This window comes from Rhinopithecus roxellana, chromosome 3 (assembly GCF_007565055.1).
Source record: "Rhinopithecus roxellana isolate Shanxi Qingling chromosome 3, ASM756505v1, whole genome shotgun sequence".
Taxonomy (NCBI): Eukaryota; Metazoa; Chordata; class Mammalia; order Primates; family Cercopithecidae; genus Rhinopithecus; species Rhinopithecus roxellana.
The window spans coordinates 70,179,779-70,204,267 of record NC_044551.1 but is presented as its reverse complement, the minus strand read 5'-3'; the positions used below and the strand labels follow the sequence as shown (position 1 = coordinate 70,204,267).

Genomic DNA, 24,489 nt, shown 5'->3' with positions numbered 1-24,489 from the left:
ATAGGAAATACTGGAGAGGAGATAAAGAAACAAGTTAAATCAGGAGTCCCCAAAGCCCAGACCATGGACTGGTATCAGTCCGTGGCCTATTAGGAACCAGGTGCACGGCAAGTGTTGGGGGTGGTGAGCGAGCATTACCACCTGAGCTCCAGCTCTTGTCAGATCAACAATGGCATTCGATTCTCACAGGAGTGTGAACCCTACTGTGAACTAACTGCGCATGCGAGGGATTTCTAGGTTGCACAATCCTTATTAGAATCTAATGCCTGATGATCTGAGGTAGACCAGTTTCATCCAGAAACCACGCCACCACCCCGACCTCCATGCTACCCCCAGTCCATGGAAAAATTGTCTTCTGCAAAACCAGGCACTGGTGCAAAAAAGGTTGGGGACCGATGAGTTAAATGATACCATAAGAAAGCAATATGCCAAAAGATCAGATACAGTCAAAAACAGAAAAGAGAGTGGCTTATGGGCCAGGCCGGGCACGGTGGCTCATGTCTGTAATTCCAGCACTGTGGGAAGACGAGGCAGGTGGATTACTTGAGATAAGGAGTTTGAGACCACCCTGGACTACACGGTGAAACCCCATCTCTAACAAAAAAAATACAAAACTTAGCCAGGCATGGTGGTGCACACCAACAGTTCCAGCTATTTGGGAGGCTGAGGTGGGAGGATGTCTTGAGCCCAGGAGGCAGAGGTTGCAGTGAGCCAAGATCTCGCCACTGCACTCCAGTCTGGGCGACAGAGCCAGACCCCGTCTCAAAAAAAAAAAAAAAAAAAAAAAGAGAAAGACTGATTAATTGTAGCAACATGGAAGGCCCTTTCTAACAAAATGCTAGCTGACCATACCTAAACAGTACAAAATGGATTGGCACCTGGATAATGGCTTATGTTAACTTCTCATTTCTCAGGATTAATTGGAATGTTTTAAAACAAAGTATTTTTTTGTTTTTTTAATTTTTTTGTTTTGAGATGGAGTCTTGCTCTGTCACCCAGGATGGAGTGCAGTGGCGCAATCTTGGGTCACTGCAGCCTCCACCTCCTGGGTTCAAGCGATTCTCCTGCCTCAGCCTCCCAAGTAGCTGGGATTACAGGCATGAGCCACCATGTCTGGCTAGTTTTTATATTTTACTGAGATGGGGTTTCACCATGTTGGACAGGCTGGTCTCAAAACTCCTGACCTCAGGTGATCCGCCCACCTTGGCCTCCCAAAGTGCTGGGATTACAGGCATGAGATACCACGCCCAATCTTTTGTAGTTTTTTTTGAGACGGAGTCTCTCTCTGTTGCTGGGCTGGAGTGCAGTGGCGCAATCTCGGCTCACTGTAACTTCCAGCTCACAGGCTAAAGCAATTCTCCTGCCTCAGCCTCCCAAGTAGCTGCATTACAGGCATGCACCACCACGCCCAGCTAATTTTTGCAATTTTAGTAGAGATGGGGTTTTGCCATGTTGTCCATTCTGGTCTTGAAATCCAGGCTTCAGGTGATCCGCCTGCCTCAGCTTTCTAAAGTTCTGGAATTACAAGCGTGAGCCACCGCACCCACCCTCAAACACTGGTTTATGAAACAAAAGAAATGTGAGGCTCATTTTACTTCATTTAAATTATGAAGGCAGTATATTTTGATACAAGTCATTGTAGATGGGATTCCAAAGCCAAAAGCACTGTCTTCCAATGTGAGGATATTAAGTAAATATGAAGATATTAAGTAAGTGAATACATACCACTCACAGGGCTGAAGGGATCGAAATGCCTTAAAAGAAGCATCCATTCCAGCAAAATCCCAAAACTTAACATCATAGTCATATCCTCCTGTCACCAAACGGGCACCTGAGGGATCCAGACCCAAAGCAGACACCTGGTTTTAAAAAAATAAAATAAAATGACTGGAGCAAAATCACATATGGTCATTTATAACCCCCATTTCTGTTCTTTAATCCCACCCCCTATGTTACAGGCCTTGGAAGCACAAACCATCAACTATTGTTACTTCTGAAAAGTGGGAATGGATGGTGCCTTCTATATTATTAGACTTTGTTACTATATTAATTATTTTGTAATAAAGAAAAACACTTTAAATCTATTTGACAATTTTGTCCCAAATCATCAACCATGTACTCAGAATAGCTATCACTGCAATTCCATAAGATAAACTAAGTTGCCTTAGTATACAAGTAGAAATAATTACAAATAATTACAATAATTCAGCATTTTCAATATACAATCTAAGGAAAACTTTTAAGACAGTTTAACCATAACTGAATGAAGACCATATGAATCTTAAATTACCAAAATGAGTAACACCAAAGGAGCTTTAAGAAATCTATTTAACAGAGTAGAACAAAGCAGAATTATCTGTTCCTTATGGTCAAATGGCTCGGTATATTCACCTTAAACAATTATTTTTAAAGCTGAATGTTTAAGTGACTAATCACATTATAATAGTACTTATATTGATTCCATAAAATATTTGCTTTCCGCCGGGCATGGTGGCTCATGCCTGTAATCCCAGCACTTTGGGAGGCCAAGGCAGGGAGATCACTTGAGGTCAGGAGTTTAAGACCAGCCTGGCCAACATGGAGAAACCCCATCTTTACTACAAATACAAAAATTAACCAGGCGTGGAGGCACGTACCTGTAGTTCCAGCTACTATTTCAGAACTTGAGGCAAAAAAAATCGCTTGAACTCAGGAGGTAGAGGTTGCAGTAAGCCAAGATCATGCCACTGCATTCCACCATGGGCGACAGAGCAAGACTCTGTCTCAAAAAAAAAAAAAAAAAATGTGCAGGTCAGGCACCGTAGCTCACCCCTGTAATCCCAGCACTTTGGGATGCTGAGGCAGGCAGACCACCTGAGGTTGGGAGTTTGAGATCAGCCTGACCAACATGGAGAAACCCCATCTCTACTAAAAATACAAAATTAGCTAGGCATGGTGGCGCATGCCTGTAATCCCAGCTACTAGAGAGGCTGAGGCAGGAGAATTGCTTGAACTCAGGAGGCAGAGGTTGTAATGAGCTGAGATCGCGGCACTGCACTCCAACTGGGCAACAAGAGCAAAACCCTGTCTCAAAAAAAAAAAAAAAAATTGCTTTCCCTGTGAACTTTCTTAGGTCTAATTCACGCGTCAATATCCAATGTGTAACTCATTGTTCCTGAGATAGATGTAGCTTTCTCTCAAAGCAGAAAGTCCCTAGATCTACTGCCCTCTCAGAAGAAAAGAACTACATTAGGAATATTTAATGTGATTACCATACATTGGATGCAGTAAAAGAATCAAAAGTTTTTTTTGTTTTGTTTTGTTTTGTTTTGAGACAGAATCTCCCTCTGTCATCCAGGCTGGAGTGCAGTGGTGCAATCTCGGCTCACTGCAACTTCTGTCTCCTGGGATCAAGCAATTCTCCTGCCTCGGCCTCCTAAGTAGCTGGGATGACAGGCACGCACCACCATGCCCAGCTAATTTCTGTATTTTTTAGTAGAGATGGGGTTTCACTTGTTGACCAGGCTGGTCTCAAACTCCTGACCTCAGGTGATCTGCCCACCTCAGCCTCGCAAAGTGCTGGGATAAGAGGTGTGAGCCATGGCGCCTGGCCAAAGTTTTATATAAAGGAAGCTTCTATAAATCAGTTATCCTAATAAATAGACTTGAAATGTAATTAATATAATTATAATTAAATAAGTCAGATACTGACAAAATAACTTATATTCATTTCAATTAGCACTTGCAAACACTGATTTCATAATATAAGGTAAACTTACTATGTTAAAATTAGACATGAACTCCAAAGATGTTAAAGAAAATATACAAGTGAAAACAAAATCACTTTTTATGCCCGAACAATAATGTCTTAAAATAAAAAACAATCAAAATCAAAAATAAATGAATAGTAGTTTTAAAAACCTAGGAAATGGCTTCTGCTACCACCACCTACAAATTCACTTGCCTCTATATGCACTATGCTATCTTTCTTCCCTCCTGTTGCAATTTAAAAGTTATTTATTCTCCTAATAAGGCTAACCCCACCAGTGTTCATCTCACTACAACACAATATGAAATTACAACTTCATCTGTGGTTCCTCTATTCTGTACCTGTCCTGCCCTCAAGAGTATAAGCACCATATGGACAGAGACCTTGTCTGTGCCCAGCACTGGACCTGGCACAAAATATAAACTCTACTAAACATTTGTTTAAAAGAAAGGAGAACTAAAAATTGTAAAACCTTATGTAAAACAAACCTGCAGTCTGACAAATATGAGATAAATTCCTTTTTATCAAGGAAGAACAGAATAAATTGCAAACTTGACTGTTCTCCTAGCTAAGAAGAAAGATGACAAATTCTAAAGCAAAGTTACAAAATGAGGCTTTCAACGCAGCCATTCACTGAAGTATCAGGATCTCTGCTGCTGACTGTATACATGATTCATCATTTACCAAAAGGATATGAAGGAGGTAATTAGAAAGACAGAAAACAGAGCTCAGAGGCTGGGTACAGTGGCTCACGCCTGTAATCCCAGCACTTTGGGAAGCCGAGGTAGGCGGATTACCTGAGGTCAGGAGTTCAAGACCAGCCTGGCCAACATGGCGAAACCCCATCTCTACTAAAAATACAAAAATTACCCGCTGTTGTGGCAGGCACCAGTAATCCCAGGTACTTGGGAGGCTGAGGCAGGAGAATCGCTTGCCCCTGGGAGGTGGAGGCTACAGTGAGCCAAGATGGCACCACTGCACTCCAGCCTGAGTGACAAAGAGAGACTCTGTCTCAAAAAAAAAAAAAAAAAGAATCTTGTTCCAACTTGAGAATGAGCACAAATTTTCAGTTTTAACATTTAAATTAAAAGAATTAATGTGTATCACCCTCTCCTTCCTTCAAAAAGCTTTAGACTTTATCATCCCATTCACTGGGAAGGGTTCAGTTGACTATTATGTCACAGTAACTATATTCACTAAATGAATATACATGTTTCTTCAGTGGCAAGGAGAAAAAGAGCACAAAAACGGTTATAAATTTAGAGATATAAAAAATAAAAATAATGGTAACTCTCCTGAGAGTACATCAGACATCATTAAGAGACCAATTTGAACAAACTGACTCTAAAAAGATGTATGGGAAAACTGGGGAAATTTGAACACTAATGAGATATTAGATTAAATAATTATTGAAAAAAAGATATAATAAAGATGGTATTATGTAGGAAAGGGTGTATGCGTGCACATTCAGAAAGAGGGAGGCAGAGACAGCCCAATATTATCTCTTAGAGATTCATACTGAAATATTTACAGATGAAATCATATGAAGTCAGGTATTTGCTTTTAAATAATCCTGTAAGGTTGGGACAGGCAGGACTAAAATGTAAAGTATATAGGAAAAAAATAAGATTGGCCTTATGGACATTTTTAAAATAACTCGTTTAAAAGAAAAAAGATCAGATAGAAAAGTCACCTTCTAATCCAACATTTATTTAAAAATAAATTTATTTGCATGTAGGACAAAGGCAGGATTGCAAAAAAAAAAAAAAAAAAAAAAAAAAAAAGAGTTAACCCAAGAGTATAATTAGACACTCTAATTGATTTTCAGTGTGTAAAACATACTGCAGTATTTTTAAAGTTATGTTTCTCTACAAGATAAAACTTGATTTACAAAAAAAAGGAATATTTAAATCAAACTTGATTAAATCAACTGAGAAATTCATGACCCATCTCTCAGTTGTAAAATTCTCCAGACTAGATGACAGAAAAGCTTCCTTTTAATTACTCAGTCTACAATGTTTTCCTTATTTACTTAAAAACACAAAAAGTAGAATTCCTTCACAATTTCAGAATAAAAATATAAAAAACATCATTTAAGAAAAAATATATTAAGAATTAGATGGAAATGATTTCTTAAAGCAGCAATTCCCACATAGTTTTGTTTCAAGGCTCTTTACACTCTTAAAAAATTTATTGAGGACTCCAGGCCTGGCGCATTGACTCATGCCCGTAATCTCGGCACTTTGGGAGGCCGAGGCAGGTGGATCATGAGGTCAGGAGATCAAGACTATGCTGGCTAACACGGTGAAACCCCATCTCTACTAAAAATACAAAAAAATTAGCCAGGTGTGGTGGCAGGCATCTGTAGTCCCAGCTACTCAGGAGGCTGAGGTAGAAGAAAGGCGTGAACCCAAGAGGCAGAGCTTGCAGTGAGCTGAGATCACGCCACTACACTTCAGTCTGGGCGACAGAGCGAGACTCTGTCTCAAAAAAAAAAAAAATCTATTGAGGACTCCAAAGAGGTTTTGTTTATGTGAGTTATATGTATCACTATTTCCACTAGAAATTAAAACTAAGAGATTTTTACATCTTTTCCATTTCATTTAAAATAACAACAAACCCATTATATTTAACATAAATATTTTTATGAAAACAGTATTTTCAAAAGAAAAAACTGTAAGAATGACCTGGTTTATATCATTTCTGGGTCTACTTCTATTAATTGACGTTTCCCTCTTATTATGGGATGTATTTCCTTAGTTCTTTACATGTTAGGCAATTAGAAAAAAGTAGTTTCATTGAAAAGGGAAAGGTAATTTTTTTCGTTTCATATGAACGTTTCACTCATTTAACTACCACTTTTTAGTGGTTTTGCAATAAGATACAATGATTTCACCTTACATCTCAAATATTTTATATTATTCATCTTTATATATTTTAGAATACTCAAACATCAGTAAATATAACAATATAAACATGCAAACTGTAAACTAAGTATTAATGAATACTTAGAGCCATACGGTAACTACTTAAAGTTCATTTCTTATCTTAACATTCATCTGAAAAATGAACAAACTCATGCCTTTTACTGATACAGAGGTAAAGCAAAGGGTAGTAAGAAATTTTCCCACACCATAAAAAGCAAAATTGTGTTTGAGTTTCATTTCTTTCTTCCACTTATAATGTTCCTATATTAAAAAAATAAGAGGTTTTTAAAGCCAACAATAACAGTGACAATAAGTGTTTCTATTTTAACTAAAAGGAAATGGCTATTTTGACTGAACATAAAAGTAATCTACTTTTCCTTAATGTCTATAGCTTTTATGTCATCAGCTGATTGTATAATTAGCCTTAATACAAATGTATCTTATCAGTTCACTTTTCCATGACAGCCCTGTAATTTGAGAGGGAAAAAACTAGATTTTTAAACTTACTGTTTTAGTGCCATGCTTCAGCGTTATCTCATGCGAGTCAGGAATCTTGTGAACAGGATTCTGAAACAAGAAAACTCCATGACATTAACGGTAAAATAACATATTTGTGGGGAATACATACCACATTCACAGGAAATACAATTTTTTTTAAATTGTATCACTGGCTTTTAAACACAAAGTTTAAAAAAAAACAGCAAAAAAGTGTGAGGGTATCTTTTTTCTACACTTCTAGATACACTACAATGGGTCTCTGATGATAAATTGATTTTAAATACCTAAAAGGATAAACCTAAGAAACTCATTAGGTTCTATAAAATTATCTCTTATTGTCAACATAAATTGAAATTTTAATTTAATCCAAATGTAAAAATAAATCAGTAGTTGTTAATAGTATAATTAGAAATTTACTTTTCCTTTAAATCACAGCTTATCAAGAGGAGCGAAAAGGTCGGTATCAGGCTGGGCACGGTGACTCACGCCTGTAATCCCAGCACTTTGGAGGCCAAGGCAGGCAGATCACCCGAGGTCAGGAGTTCGAGACCAGCCTGACCAACACAGTGAAACCCCATTTCTACTAAAAATTAGCTGGGTACAGTGGCACATGCCTGTAGTCCCAGCTACTCAAGAAGCTGAGGCAGGAGAATTGCTTGAACCCAGAAGGCGGAGGTTGCAGTGAGCCGAGATCGCACCACTGCACTCCAGCCTGGACAACAGAGTAAGACTCCATCTCAAAAAAAAAAAAAAAAAAAAAAAGGTCTGTATCAAAATATCTGGAAAAACTTAAAAGATTCTCCATTTGTTTTAAGTGTACTCTGATATTTAAGGTAAACAAACCATGTAACTTTGGCATAAATTTCAAAATTCTGTATTATAAAAATCAAACAGAATCTAACAGACTTAAGGGAAAGAATAGACTAAATCATCATTATTCATTGCAACTGGCATTTTTAAATGCCCTACCAATTATGAGTGCTGATAAATTTTAAAACACTGATGCCAAGGTAATAAACAATAGAATAGAACCATATTTTACATTAAAATTTGGTTATGTCTTACTAAAATACAATTCTTTATTTTTCTGTCTTACTATGCCTAGAGAAAAATCTCACAAAGAGCAAACCACCACAAACTGAAAGAAATTAATAAAGGCTATTTTATTAATTTCTGCTTATCATACTTTAATATCAAAATTATTTTAAGCATACTGTAACCTATATATAAAATAATAATTACAGATTTTCCTAAAAAATAACCAATAAGGTCCTTTCAACATCGAAAATTTTTAAAGTTCTCTATTTACCTATTCTGGGGCATACCTTAAAGTGTTAAGTACCTAATTTCTAACAAACAACAAAACCTTCACAGGGTAACAATATACCTTTTAACCCTTCAAAGTTAAAAAGAAAATGGTTCAAAAATGGTAAAAATAAGAAACTCCAAGTCATTCACTGATTCATTGGTTCGATAAGCATTTACTGAAGTGAGATTGTATCAGTTGTTAGGTGGCAGCAGACATGGTCTCTTCTCATCCCTCCCACACAAGAAGCATATGGTCTAACAGGGCGATATCAATGACTCTACATCAGTATAACGAATGCTATGATAGACAGCAGTATGGGCAGAATAACTGAGGGAGAGTAAAGAGGAATGCATAAAACAGACATAAGAGGTTACAGTGACCACTTAAATCAGAGGTTTCATTGTTTATTCAAGTCTCATTACTCAAAAGCAGGCTAATCCTACTATAATTATATGTCCATTACAAATTCAAGAATCATCTCACCACCTACTTAATTAAACATGTGACCTAACACCTCTTTCTTTTATATCTTCAGTCTTTACCCTGCTATAGCTCTTTCTCTTCAACATATAAACAAAGTATTAGTACTTCCCATATTAAAAAAAAAAACAAAAACTAAAAGACTACTGACTTCCCTTAAAATTTATTGCTCAATCGTTACTTTTTCCTCCGCAATCCAGCTTTTTCAAACTATGGCTTCACTTAGTGTCCCTACTTTCTTTCACCCTCTACCTCAACTTTGGCATTTATCATTTTATTCCTGATTCTTAGCACAGTTCTTGGCACATAAGAGGCTCTCAGTAAATAGTTCTAAATGAACAAACAAGTCATTATAAATCTCTCTGCACACTTTACAGAACTTAATCTATATATGTGAACTTTCAACAGCATGGTAACTATTTATCTCCTCCATCTTGAAACTGTCCTTTGCTGGGAGGAAACAGCCTGCAGAAAAAGCCAGAAACGCTAGTTTTTTAAACTAGCAATGCCATTAATTAACCATGTGATGACTTGAGCAAAGTTATGACTCAGTTTCTTCATTTGCAAACTACGAATAATAGCACCTGCCCCACAGGTTACAGTGAAGTACGTGGTTTCAAACTCCTAACACAGTTTGGCACATGGTAGAGCTCAATAAATGACAGTCACTATTTATTCCAAGGCTTACCTCCTATATTGGTCACGTCATCTTAGTGTTTTTCCAGGTTTCTTTTCCTCTTTACTTGGCTAATTTCTACTCATCCTTCAAATCTCAATTCAGTTGTGACCAGCTCTCAAAGCACTTCTCAACATTTCAAACTCTGGGTTAAATGACCCTCTTATGCATTTCTATGACATTTCCTTACCTCAATCACAGAACTTATGACAATACATTGTAATTTTTTACCTATCTCCCCCACCAACACCCCCTTACCAAACTGCAAAATATAAGCTTCTCAGAGACTACATCTATTTATCATCTCTGGATCCACTATGCACAAAAAGGCTGGTATAGGGCAGACATACGTACACACACAGAGAGGTTTTAGAAATGAATAAATCGCCCACTGTCTACCTTGTTCATCACACTAGATTGTAATTTTTAATTAACTCTCAAATTTTAGAGTAATGATTATGTCCACAAAGAAAAGCAGGTGCTATCACATCAGGCCAGTCTGGTAAGTGAGAGGCAAGAAATAACTGAAGATTTTCAAAAGCTGAAAATCTTTTAAGACCAAATTATTATATCCCAGACTAAAAGCAGATTGAAGATTGTAACAATATAGAAATAAAGGTAGTTTTGTTTTAGATTGTCAAGACATAATTGGGGAATTTGCAGTTTATTTCAAGACAAAGACATTACTGTATTGTTTAGTATATTGTGGAAAGTGCTGCACATATCTCTTTCAGAGATATCAATATTCGAACACAAATTCCAAAACAATTTAAAGGTCAAATTCTGGACTATTTCTACACTGAATAATCTGAGTCACTACTCCCTTTGCTGCTGGCCACATTTGAACACAATGAAAACATCTGTAAGTGCTAAATATTCTTCCAAGAACCAAGAGAATACTTGAAATGTTCTACTTACAGAAGAATCTATCATAGTTTATACCTCATTTCATAACTAATTACTTTTTCATCACTCAGCAAATAGAAATACTGTCATCAAAAAGATAGGATGAAAATTATTTCATTTATTTCAATGCAGAATGTGCCTATATATAGACAATTTCTAACATTTAAAAAAAATTTACAAGAATACACAACTTAGTATTTATATTAGGAGTGAATTAAACATTAAAATAAATGTTTACATTTAAAATCAAAGTTTTACTGGAAGTCATGCATGGCATAACTCATAAAAATCCCATACAATTGGCACAGCTAAATCATCTAAAATAGTAGCAATCTATCTTTTGGTGGCATATCACTCGATGGTGACTGTTCTTTTTCCAGAACTTAGTTACTAATGACTTTTTGAAATACAGCTTAGTGTGAAATTTGCTGTAACAGTAAAATATTTTCAAGATTTTCCTGCCAAGGAACATCATAAACTATTTGACTTCAATGGAGTAATTTATTACCAGAATTCATAACAAGAGCTACAGTCCTAATGGAAGAGAGGAAAATACACCATTTTTTGTTTTGGCTTAATTCTGAAAACCAACCAAAGGATTATTTCCCAGGCTCTGGGGTCTACCCCCAATAACAATGACGGCAAATATATCTAAAATAATATGAGCATTTCTATCTGATGAGCATTTCTACCCAAACATCCTTACAGAGATTTCAAATGACTTACAAATCAGAAACAACCCTTCTAGGCTAAGGTCACATACAACTATAAGCCATAATAAAACCTCTACCCGGCCGGGCGCGGTGGCTCAAGCCTGTAATCCCAGCACTTTGGGAGGCCGAGACGGGCGGATCACGAGGTCAGGAGATCGAGACCATCCTGGCTAACATGGTGAAACCCCGTCTCTACTAAAAATACAAAAAAACTAGCCGGGCGAGGTGGCGGGCGCCTGTAGTCCCAGCTACTCAGGAGGCTGAGGCAGGAGAATGGCGTGAACCCGGGAGGCGGAGCTTGCAGTGAGCCGAGATTGAGCCACTGCACTCCAGTCTGGGCGACAGAGCGAGACTCTGCCTCAAAAAAAAAAAAAAAAAAACCTCTACCCAATAACAAAGATCTACCACAAAGTTGCTGGGTGCTGGGGGAAGAGAGTAAAGACTGCCAAAAAGAAGCTTGAAAATGAGTGCTATTTTCTCGCAGAAATCATTTAAGTACAGTTACCAGTGCAGGCAACCAGAATTAGTCTATTCTAGTGCAACTATGGAGATCTAATAACACTAACTTAACATTAATTAATTTCTTCATTGATATGGTTTGGCTGTGTTCCTACCCAAAATCTCATCTTGAATTGTAATCCCTGCATTCCCAAGACCAGGTGGAGGTAACTGGATCATGGGGGCAGTTTCCCCATGCTGTTCTCCTGAGAGTGAGTGAGTCTCACAAGATCTGATGGTTTTATAGCATTTGATATTTCCCCTGCTTGCATGTCGCACTCTGTATTGCCACCCATGAAGAAGGTGCCTGTTTCTCCTCTGCCTTCTGCCATGATTATAAGCATCCTGAGGCCTCCCCAGAAATGTGAACTGTGAGTCAATTAAATCTCTTTCCTTTATAAATTATCCAGTCTTGTGTATTTCTTCATAGCAGTGTGAGAATGAACTAATACCTTCATTTACTCACTAATTAAACACTCACTTAACAAACATTTATTATTTAATTACATACCACACACTGGGTACTACAGTTAGATTAATGATAAAAGAACTACTAACAAAGACTGCTTACACAGAACTGTCAGTCCAGAAAAGCAAAATAAGACAGGTAAACAAATGGGCAAATGAAAATGTTTCAGTTGCTGTAACAGGAGTATACACAGGGTTCAGTGCTCAATTCCATTCTGCCTAAGAAAGTAGGTGGTTAGAAAAGAGATTTCTGGTATCTTTCAAAAAACAGAGGTTCTCTAGATGAATATGAAGAACATCTAGGAGAGAATAATACAAATCTTGACACTTTCTGAACTTCAAATATTTTTCCCTCACTAGAGTTTGAATTGCTAGGCAGAAAATAGAGCAAGGGTGTATGTGTTATATATATACAGCACTATGTCATTTTATATAAGGGATTTCAGCATCCTTGGATTTGGGGATCAGCAGGAGAGTCCTGGAGCCAATTCCTCTCAAAGGGCCAACTGTATATGTATAAAAGCCAAGAGAGAGAGTTACAAACCAGGTTGTATACAATTCCAAAAAACAGAAGTTTAAGCTCTGAGTCACAGAAAGTAATTTCATAAAGTCTGAGATTTTAGGCCAAGCACGGTGGCTCACGACTGTAATCCCAGTACGTTGGGAGGCCAAGGTAGGCAGATCACTTCAGGCTAGGAGTTCGAGACTAGTCTGACCAACATGGTGAAATCCCATCTCTACTAAAAATACAAAAATTAGCCAGATGTGGTAGCACACGCCTGTAATTCTAACTACATGGGAGGCTGAGGCACATGAATCGCTTGAACCCAGGAGGTGAGGGTTGCAATGAGCCAAGATCGTGCCACTGCACTCCAGCCCAGATGACTGAGACTCTGTCCTAACAACAACAACAACAACAAAAATCTGAGATCTTAAAATATTGCCAAGGTGTTCTGGGCATCAAAAGCAATCATCAATACAGTAAAAAGACAATCTACAGAGAAATGGGAGAAAATTTGTGCAAATCATATATATAAGGGATTAATATCTAGATTACATTTTTTTTTAAATTTCTACAGCTCAACAACAGAAAAAAATAAACTACCTCATTTTAAAATGAGCAAAAGGCCGGGCACAGTGGCTCACACCTACAATCCCAGCACTTTCAGAGGCCAAGGTGGGCAGATCACGAGGTCAGGAGATCGAGGAGATTGAGCTCATCCTGGCCAACATGGTGAAATCCCGTCTCTACTAAAATACAAAAAAGTTAGCCAGAAAGGCCGGACACGGTGGCTCAAAGGTGGGGCACGGTGGCTCATGCCTGCAATCCTAGTACTTTGGGAGGCTGAGGTGGGTGGATCACAAGGTGAGGAGATGGAGACCATCCTGGCTAACACAGGGAAACCCCATCTCTAGTAAAAAAAAAAAAAAAAAAAAAAAAAAAATTAGCCAGGCGTGGTGGCACACGCCTGTAGTCCCAGCTATTTGGGAGGCTGAGGCAGGAGAATCGCTTGAACCTGGGAGGCGGAGGTTGCAGTGAGCCGAGATCACGCCACTGCACTCCAGCCTGGGCCACAGAGCAAGACTCCATCTCAAAAATAAAAATAAAACGAACAAAAGACTTGAATAGGCATTTCTCCAAAGAAGGTAAACAAATGGCCAATAAGCACATGAAAAGATGTTCAGCATCACTATTAATTAAGGAAATGCAAATTAAAAGCACAATGAAATATCATTTCACACTCACTAGGATAAAAAAACTTTTACTATCAAATAAACAGAAAATAACAAATGTTGGTAAGGAGGTAAAGAAACTGGAATCCTTGTGCAATGTTGGTAGGAATGTAAAATGGTATAGCTACTATGGAAAACAGCTTAGTAGTTCCTCAGAAAATTAAAAATATAATTACTATATGATCCAGCAATTCCAATTCTGGGTATATACCCAAAAGAACTGAAAGCAGAGTCTTGAAGAGCTATTTGTACATCCATGTTCACAGTAGTATTCACAACAACCAAGAGGTGAGAAGCAACCCAAGTATCCACTGATGGATGAATTAATCAACAAAACATGACATAAACATAAAACAGAGTATTTTTCAGTCTTAGAAAGAAAATTCTGACACATGCTACAACACAGAGGAACCATAAAGACATTATGTTAAGCAAAATAAATCAGTTACAAAATGACAAATACTATATGGTTCCACTTGTATGCACTAGAGCAGTCCGATTAATAGAGACAGAAAGCAGAATGGTTGCTGCCAGGGGCTGGGGGCAGGAGGAAACTGGAAGTTGCTATTTAATGGATATAGAGTTTCAGTTAGCAAGATGAAAAAGTTCTGGGGATTGGTTGTACAATAATGTGAATATATGTAACAATACTGAATTATACACTTAAAAATGGTTAAGATGGCAAATTTTGTGTTATGTATTTTTAGCACAATACTATTAATAATTAAAAAATCAAAAAAATTTTTAAAAAATCATCATGGCTGTGGTGTAGAGGCTGGACTAGAAAATTACTAGTATAAGGTAAATGCCAGTGTAAGCACAGGGAAGTCTATTAAAATATTCTTGCAATAGTCCAGAGAGGACCTGAATTGACACAATACAGTGGGAATGGAAAAAAGAAAAAAAAAAAAGAATTATATAAGAGATCTTAAGGACTTAAGATGTGAAGAAATAAAGGTAGCTCTGTTACTCTCCACCCAAAGCCCCAACATCACTCTTATAATTAACTATTCAATAAACATTTATTGAGTACTGATTATGCCTAGCACTGACGGTATTCTGGTTATCAAGAAAGAAGGTTGCTGCCTTCATGAATCTTGCAATCCTATGACAGTCAGAACTTTAAAAATATACGGCCAGGCGCAGGGGCTCATGCCTGTAATCCCAACACTTTGGGAGGCCAAGGCAGCCTGATCACCTAAGGTCAGGAGTTCCAGACCAGCCTAGACAACATGGTGAAACTCCATCACTAGTAAAAATACAAAAAATAGCCAAGCATGGTGGCAAAAGCCTGTAGTCCCAGCTACCCAGGAGGTTGAGGCAGGAGGATGGCTTGAATCCGGGAGGCAGAGGTTGCAGTCAACTGAGATTGCGCCACTGTACTCCAGCCTGGACGATAGAAGAAAAAAAAAAAATGTATACACAGGCTGGGCACAGTGGCTCACGTCAGTAATCCCAGCAGTTGGGAGGCCGAGGCAGGTGGATCACTTGAAGTCAGGATTTTGAGACCAGCCTGGCCAACATGGTGAAACCCCGTCGCTACTAAATATACAAAAATTAGCTGAGTGTGGTGGTGCAGGCTTGTAATCCCAGCTATTTGGGAGCCTGAGGTGGGAGAATTGCTTAAAGCCAGGAAGTGGAGGTTGCAGTGAGCCGAGATCATGCCACTGCACTCCAGCCTGGGCAACAGAGAGACTCCGTGTCAAAAAAAAAAAAAACGAAAAGAAAAGAAAAAATTTATATACAAAGTATTAATTACAACAGTAAAAACTTCATTAATACAGGGTGATTTTAATCACTGTGGAAAATGTATTCAATACACTAGTCTTTCATTTTCTTTACCATTATTCAGCCATCTACCCTCATGTCCAATTCTGGAATTAAGTGACACCCAGTGCTGCTTTGATTCTAAAACCACAAACCAAGCTATCCAAATCTTTAACTACAACAGTTCTCTCTTCAGATCACACTCAGTCACACTGTTTTCTACCTCATTAGTAAACCACTTTACTTTCATCTTATCACTCCCTTTCTCTGACCTTACATCCTAATAAAGATATTTTATAAAAAGATGTATTGGAACTAGGTTTACCTCTAAGAGATATATTAGGACACTGGAACGTTCACAAATAAAACTTAAAACCAGGCTGGGTGCTGTGGCTCACGCCATTTAAGATAATATCAAAAAACATTAAAACTTAGAAATAATTTTTTTAAATACGTGCAAGACCTGTACACTTAACACTATGTTACTGAGAAAAATTAAGAGAACTTAAAATAAATGGAAAGATACATAATGTTTATGGTTTGGAAAACTTAATATTGTTAGGAAAGTAAGTCTCTTAAAACTAATCCATAGATTCAATACAATCTGAACCAAAATCTCAGCAGGCAGTTCTGTACAAATTTGCAAGCTAATTCGAAAACGTATATGTCAATTTGAAGACTAAACAGTTTTCAAAACAAACAAATCAGAGAACTGTACACTACATGATTTCATGTATAGAGCTATAGTAACTAAGAGAGTACTGAGCTACAGTAACTGAGACATTGTGATACTAGTGTAAGAATGACTATGCATATCAATGAAATAAAGAAATCAGAAATTAATCACACATATATAAATTTGTTTTCAAGAAAAGTGCCAAGATAATCCAAATGAGAAGACCTTTTAAACAAATGATACTCAAATAACTGGGTATCAATCTGGAAAAAATAAAAAAGGAACGCCAATCCTTTCCTCACACCATACACAAAAATTAACTTGAAACAGCTAATAGACTGAAACATAAAAACTAAACCTATAAAACAATGAGAAAATATAGAAAACATTTTTGCAATCGTTGGTAAGCAAAGATTTCTTAGAATACAAAAAATACACACCAAAAAGAAAAAAAAAACGGACAAATTGTATTTTATCAAAATTTAAAATTTCTATCCTCAAAAGACATGATCAGGAAAATAAAAGGCAGACTCGGACTGGAAAAAGATATTTACAATACATTTATGTGACAAAATACTTCTATCCAAAATATTTAAGCTCAAAAATAAACTCAAAACTCTAAAACTCAATAAAAAGGTAACCTGATTTTTCAAATGGACAAAAGATTTGAACAGACACTTCACAAATGATGTACACATTAGCCAGGCATAGTGATGCACATTGCAGTCCCAGCTGCTCAGGAGTCTAAGGCAGAAGGAATTGCTAGGCAACACAGTGAGACTTCATCACAAGAAAAGATGTTCAATGTCAGTCAACAAGGAAATGCAAACCGAAGCCATAATTTAACAGCACTACACACTTACTAGAATAGCTAACATTAAAATTACCAACAATACCAAGTGTTGGCAAGGATATGGAGGTAGCAGAATTCTCCAATTTTGCAGGTGAGAATGTAAAATGGTATAATCACTCTAAAAAACAGTTTGCTAGTTTCTTATAAATATACACTTACCACATGATCTAGCAATTTTGCTTCCAAGGGAAATAAAAACATGTATCTACAAAAGACCTGTACAAGAATGATCATAGTAGCTTTATACAGAATAGCCAAAAACTGAGAACAAGCTATTCGTCTATCAAAAGATGAATAAGCTGTGGTAGATTCATAAACAGATTACTACTTAGCAATAAAAATGCACAAAGCACTAGCATATGAGACAAGATGGGCAAGTCTCAAAAGCATTATGCTGTGCAAAGTCAAACGCAAAAGAGTTTAAACAGTGTTTCCATTTATATAATATTCTAGAATGGGCTAAATTAACCTATAGTGACAGAAAGCAGATTTGCCTGGGATTAGGGGTAAATAAATGGAGGGAAAAATAGATTGACAGCAAGGTGCCTTGAAAAAAACATTTTTGGAAATGTTCTAAATCTTGATTGTAGTGGTGATTACTCAGATGCTTACATTTATTAAAATTTCACAAACTATACTCATAAATTGGTTGCATTTTACTGTGTGTAAACTACACCTCAATAAAACTAATTTTTACTTCTTTTGCTGATATCTGCAGAAAAGCTAAACTGGTGTTTTTTTTAATGAAACAACAACAACAACAAAACAGAAGCCTGATAGAATTAGTTTTGGCTGTAACAGAAAACCCAAAATAAAGTCAGGACTGACATATGTCTAAGACAATCAGGACCACAGCTTGCTGCCCTCATAAATTCAAGAAGTCTAGGTGATCGTCCAAAAGGCTGCTGTGGTTTCCAGACAGCAGGGGGAAAAAAAAAAAAGCAGGATACATCTCTTCCCATTAATTTTCCTCTCAAAAGTTGTCCATATTCTTGCACTTACATTTCACTGTCCAGAACTAAGCCACAGAGCCATACCTAGCAACAGGAGAAGCTGGGAAATGTATCTTTTTTTTTCTTTGAGACGGAGCTTCACTCTTGTTGCCCAGACTGGAGTGCAGTGGCATGATCTCAGCTCATTAAAACCTCCCCCTCCCAGGTTCAAGCAACTCTCCAGCCTCAGTCTCCTGAGTACCTGTGATTATAGGCGCGCACCACAACGCCCAGCTGTTCTTTGTATTTTTAGCAGAGACAGAGTTTCATCAGGTTGGCCAGGCTGGTCTCAAACTCCTGACCTCAAGTGATCCACCCGCCTCAGCCTCCCAAAGTGCAGGGATTACTGGTGTGAGCCACCATGCCCAGCTGGGAAATGTATCTTTTATCCTGAACAGTTACATACTAAGAATCCTATTAGGAATAAAAAGAGAATGTATGTGTGCGTGCATGTGTACATATGTATATGCATGTGTGTGTACATGTACGTGTATGTACATATACACATGTCTGTAAAAATATGTCTATGTGTGCATATGTATATGAATCAATGAAATGACCTGTTTCTTTTTCAAGAGTTCAAAAATCTAGATAAAGCTGAGCGTGGTGGCTCATGCCTGTAATTCTAACACTTTTAGAGACCAAGGCAGGAATATCACTTGAGCCAATGAGTTTGAGACAAACCTGGGCAATACAGAGAAACCCCACCTCTAAATAAAATTTAAAACTTAGCTGGGCATGGTTGTGCACACCTTTATTCCCAGCTACTCAGGAGGTTGAGGTGGGATCATTTGAGCCTGGAAGGTCAAGGCTACAGTGAGCTGTGACTGTACTCCAGCCTGGCAAGAGAGACCCCATCTCAAAAAAAAAAAAGAACCTAGATTAAGCTTTAGGTGGATATGTTAATTAGTCTCCAAAAATGGTATCGAGAAACCGTATCTCTCAATATTCACACCCTTGTTGTCTTCTTCCATGCAGAATCATTAAGTAAGAAGTCTGGATACACTGTTGGAAAGACTAGAGAGAGAGAAGGTGCTTTCCCGGAGTTTCAACTAAGCCAGCCTTCCAGCTGTCCCATCATGGCACTAGCTATTTAAGTAAGGCCATGGTGAACGTGCTATATGCTAACTGCAGCTACACAAGAGATTCAAAGTAAGACCAGAAGCAGCAGCTAACCTCCAGTCAACTTATAGTCATGTGAACAATTATAATGGCTATTCTTTTAAGTCACTAAGTTTAAGGTGGTTTGTTACATAGAAGTAGATAAACAAAACAGTAGAGATGTTTTGATTTGGCAAAAAAACAAACTGTGAAGTAATCTCATATAATCTGAATTACTGCTTAAAGTTAAAATAATTACACTTTGTCATTAAATATAATAAAGATACTTCTCATTTTACTTTATCTCTCTATAATTCTGACACAACTGACCACACATTTTTTCCTAACACAATCTTCCTTTTGGTTTCCATGATGCTTATTACCCTGATTTACCTTCTACCTCCTTCTTGGCCACCTGTGCAGGATCTTCCTTCTCTACCTGCCCCTGGGGGTTCTGACCTGGGCTTTCTGCTCATCTTGTTCATTCTCAGAACTTCAATAGCCATCTATATGCTGATGATTCTAAAATCTATAACCCCAGGCTAGATGTCTCTCAAGAACAAACCTATATTTCTAGTAGTCATCAGGATGCTTTGCCTGGATGTCTCAGAAATACGTCAACTTAATTGTCCAAAACTGTATTTACAATCATCCCTATCACTCGGCCTCTAATTCTGCTCATCCTGTTTTCTATCTCAGCAACCACTGTCACTGTCTACCAGCTTCAAAACTAATAATCTTGATGAGTCCCTCTCACCACACATATATAATCAATTACCAAGTTATTTCCATTCTTCCTAAAAAACATCTTTAAAATTATGCCATTACTAAGCTCAAAAATCAATACAATTATAGACAAACTAAGGCTTAGAGAAAAAAAAAAAAAAAAAAAAAAACCATAAAAGGAAAAGCCTTTACAATTGCCTACAGGTCCTCCTGTTAGCATTCTGATGTCAGTCACCTCCTCCTTTCCTCCCTCTTGTTCATTCTGTTCCAGCCATACTCGCCTAAGAGCTTTTTTCATGAATGTGCCAGGCACATTCCGGCCTTAGGGCCTGTTCCTTATGCCTGCACTGTTCTCCCAGATATCTACATGGTCAACTTCCTAATCTCTTTCAAGTCTTCTCAAAGGAGGCCTACTTTGATCACCCTATTTTAAATTACAACCTGTCTCCCAATTAGCACTTCTGATCCATGTTATCATGCGCTACATGTTCCCTTTCCCTATAGCACTTACAGCTTTCTATTGTTTATATTTATCTTTTTTGTTGTTTTTTTAACACAGGGTCTCACTCTGTCACCCAAGCTGGAGGGCAGAGGCACGATCATGGCTCACTCACTGCAGTCTCAACTGCCCCAGACTTAGATGATCTTTCCACCTCAGCCTCCTGAGTGGCTGAGACCACAGACCTGCATGACCACATACAGCTAATTTTTGTATTTTTTGTAGAGACAGGGTTTTGCCATGTTGCACAGGCTATTCTTGAACCCTGGGCTCAAGTGAGCCCCACGCACCTTGGCCTCCCAAAGTACTAGGATTACAGGCGTGAGCCACTGCACCCAGCCTTTATTTATTATCTATTTCTCCCTATTAGAAAGCAAGTTTCATAAAAGCAACATTTTTTTTGTCTGTTTTGTTCTCTGATGTATCTAGGCACCTAGAACCATGTTCAGCTTATAGTAGGCACATATTAAAAAAATACTTTTTTAGGAGAATGGCGTGAACCCAGGAGGCGGAGCTTGCAGTGAGTGGAGACCGCGCCACCGCACTCCAGCCTGGGTGAGGAAGCGAGACTCCGTCTCAAAAAAAAAAAAAAAAAAAAAAAAAAAAAAATCAAAAAATTAGTCAGGAATGGTGGTGTGCACCTGTAATCCCAGCTACTCAAGAGGCTGAGGTGGGAGGATAGCTTGAGCCTAGGAGGTTGAGGCTGCAGTGAGCTATGATCACGACACAGCACTCCAGTCCTGGGTAACAGAGCAAGACCTTGTCAAAAAAAAAAAAAAGGCCGGGCGCGGTGGCTCAAGCCTGTAATCCCAGCACTTTGGGAGGCCGAGACGGGCGGATCACGAGGTCAGGAGATCGAGACCATCCTGGCTAACACAGTGAAACCCCGTCTCTACTAAAAAATACAAAAAACTAGCCGGGCGACGTGGTGGGCGCCTGTAGTCCCAGCTACTCGGGAGGCTGAGGCAGGAGAATGGCCTAAACCCAGGAGGCGGAGCTTGCAGTGAGCTGAGATCCGGCCACTGCACTCCAGCCTGGGCGGCAGAGTGAGACTCCGTCTCAAAAAAAAAAAAAAAAAAAAAAAAAAAAAAAATACTTTTTTGACAAAAAGCTAGAAAAAATTACAAATTAAATATAACTATAAAACAAATAAAATGTTAATTCACACCAACACAAAGTTAATTTGATGAGTGATATTCTGTTGAAACTACACTGTTGGTTGGGCATGGTGGCTCATGCCTGTAATCCCAGTACTTTGGGAGGTGAGGCAGAAGGACTGCTTGAGTCCAGGAGTCCACGTCCAGCTTGGGCAACAGAGCAAGACCCCATCTCTACAAAAACAAAATTTAAAAAATTAGCCGGGCATGGTGGTGCGCACTTGTAGTTACAGCTACTCAACAAGCAGAGGTGGGAGGATCACTTGAGCCTGGGAGCTTGAGGCTGCAGTGAGCCATGATCACGCCACTATACTCCAGCCTGGGCAATAGAGCAAGACACTGTCCCTCAAAAAAAAAAAAAATAGAAAAAAAATAAATTGTCACTTGCAAAGTGCAGTATTGATGCCTCCATCTGGCATGTCTTTTGGTCAATAAGATCCATCTAGTAGCCTTTGTAATTACATTTAGTATTACTGTATGCTACCTAGGCAATTCTAGAACTGCTAACCACACAGAGACATTTGCAAGAACACTTTAATTCCAAAAACAGACAAGCAGCAATATATTTATAAATAGATAAATTTTTTTTGGTTTTGGGTTTTTTTTTGTTTTTTTTTTTTTGTTTTGTTTTTTTGAGACGGAGTCACCCTCTGCTGCCAACGCTGGAATACAGTGGCGTGATCTCGGCTCACTGCAACCTCTGCTTCTCGTATTCAAGCGATTCTCCTGCCTCAGGCTCCTGAGTAGCTGGGATTAGAGGCATGCACCACCTCACCCAGCTAACTTTTGTATTTTTAGTAGAGGCAGGGTTTCACCATGTTGCCAGGCTGGTCTTGAACTCCTGGCATGAGCCACCGCACCCAGCCTTTATTTATTATCTATTTCTCCCTATTAGAAAGCAAGTTTCATAAAAGCAACATTTTTTTGGTCTGTTTTGTTCTCTGATGTATCTAGGCACCTAGAACCATGTTCAGCTTATGGTAGGCACATATTAAAAAAATACTTTTTTGACAAAAAGCTAGAAAAAATTATAAATTAAATATAACTATAAAACAAATAAAATGTTAATTCACACCAACACAAAGTTAATTTGATGAGTGATATCCTGTTGAAACTACACTGTGGGCCGGGCGCGGTGGCTCAAGCCTGTAATCCCAGCACTTTGGGAGGCCGAGACGGGTGGATCACGAGGTCAGGAGATCGAGACCATCCTGGCTAACACCGTGAAACCCCGTCTCTACTAAAAAATACAAAAAAAAAAAAAAAAAAAAAAAGAAACTACACTGTGATGTAGTCTCAGGTGATCTGCCTGCCTTGGCCTCCCAAAGTGCTGGGATTATAGGCATGAGCCACCATGCCTTAAACAGGCTGGGTGTGGTGGTTCACACCTGTAATCCCAACACTTTGGGAGGTGGAGGCGGGCGGATCACGAGGTCAGGAGTTCAAGAACACCCTGGCCAATAGTGAAATCCCATCTCTACTAAAAATACAAAAAAATTAGCCAGGCGTGGTGGCGGGTGCCTGTGATCCTAGCTACCTGGGAGGCTGAGGGAGGCAAATCACTTGAACCTAGGAGGCAGAGGTTGCCATGAGCTGAGACAGTGCCACTGCACGCCAGCCCAGGCGACAGTGCAAGACTCCATCTCAAAAAAAAAAACAAACATTTAAACAATCTAAGCAGCAGCAAATCAAATTTATGTTTCAATTTATAATTCTGTCATGATTTTTAAAAAGCAATGATGACTGCCAATGAAACTATGAGAGTTGAAAATCATGCAAGAAATCCTATATTAGCAACTCTTCTTTTATTTTTCTTCTCTTGTGTTTTCTTGTTCTTCCTTTTTTTTTTTTTTTTTTTTAATGTTTTTGTTTACTATACTGGCCATGAACACTCTACCATGGTAACTCTCCTTCTTATTTGCTTCCTAAGTCAAAAGTCCTGGAATCTAGACAGGACTCTACAATTAACTCCACTTGTAACCTTCAGTAAGTTGTTTAACCGCACCAAACCTCAGCTTTCTCAATTATAAAAGTGAAAGAGGTTACCAAGAATTTTATGATGACACAATTTACTTTGAATTTATTCACATCTGGAACTGTGAACACTACCTTGTCACTGAGAAGTCCTCCCCTCACTTCCATCCTCTTCACTTCTTTCCACATTGCTCTCTACAATATTATTCTTCGTAGGTCGTTTTTCATCAAAAACCTTCCATGGCTCTCCATCGCCTTGGTAGCAATCAAAAACTTTTCACACCATTCCCACACTTTGTTTTAGAAAGTTTTCTACATTTGGCCAGGTCCAGGGGCTTATGCATATAATCCCAGCAGTTTGGGAGGCTGAGGCAGGCAGATCAATTTGAGGTCAGGAGTTGGAGACCAGCCTGAGCAACATGGCAAAACCCCGTTTTTACAAAAAAATACAAAAAAAAAAAATTAGCCGAGGCCTGGGCACAGTGGCTCATGCCTATAATCCCAACACTTTGAGAGGCTGAGGAGGCAGGCGGATCACCTGAGGTTGGGAGTTCAAGACAAGCCCAGCCAACATGATGAAACTCTGTCTCTACTAAAAATACAAAAATTAGCTGGGCGCGGTGGCAGGCGCCTGCAATCCCAGCTACTTGGGAGGCTGAGGCAGGAGAATCACTGGAACCCCAGGGGCGGAGGCTACAGTAAGCCAAGATTACGCCACTGCACTCCAGCCTGGGAGACAGAGTGAGATTCTGTCTCAAAAAAAAAAAAAAGAAAAGAAGAAGAAGAA

General features: G+C 38.5%; 1 protein-coding gene across 3 annotated transcripts in view; it reads right to left on the bottom strand.

Moving 5' to 3' along the window:
* The window catches only part of WDR70 (WD repeat domain 70), a 377,836-nt gene that overhangs the window by 311,943 nt on the left and 41,404 nt on the right, over nucleotides 1–24,489 (bottom strand). For all 3 annotated transcript variants that reach the window (XM_010367672.2, XM_030927443.1, XM_010367673.2), the window contains exons 6-7: nucleotides 7,183–7,242; nucleotides 1,726–1,859 (exon numbers count right to left, since the gene is read on the bottom strand). In XM_010367672.2, the coding sequence (XP_010365974.1) occupies nucleotides 1,726–1,859; nucleotides 7,183–7,242 (194 nt within the window). The remainder of the gene's footprint in view (nucleotides 1–1,725; nucleotides 1,860–7,182; nucleotides 7,243–24,489) is intronic.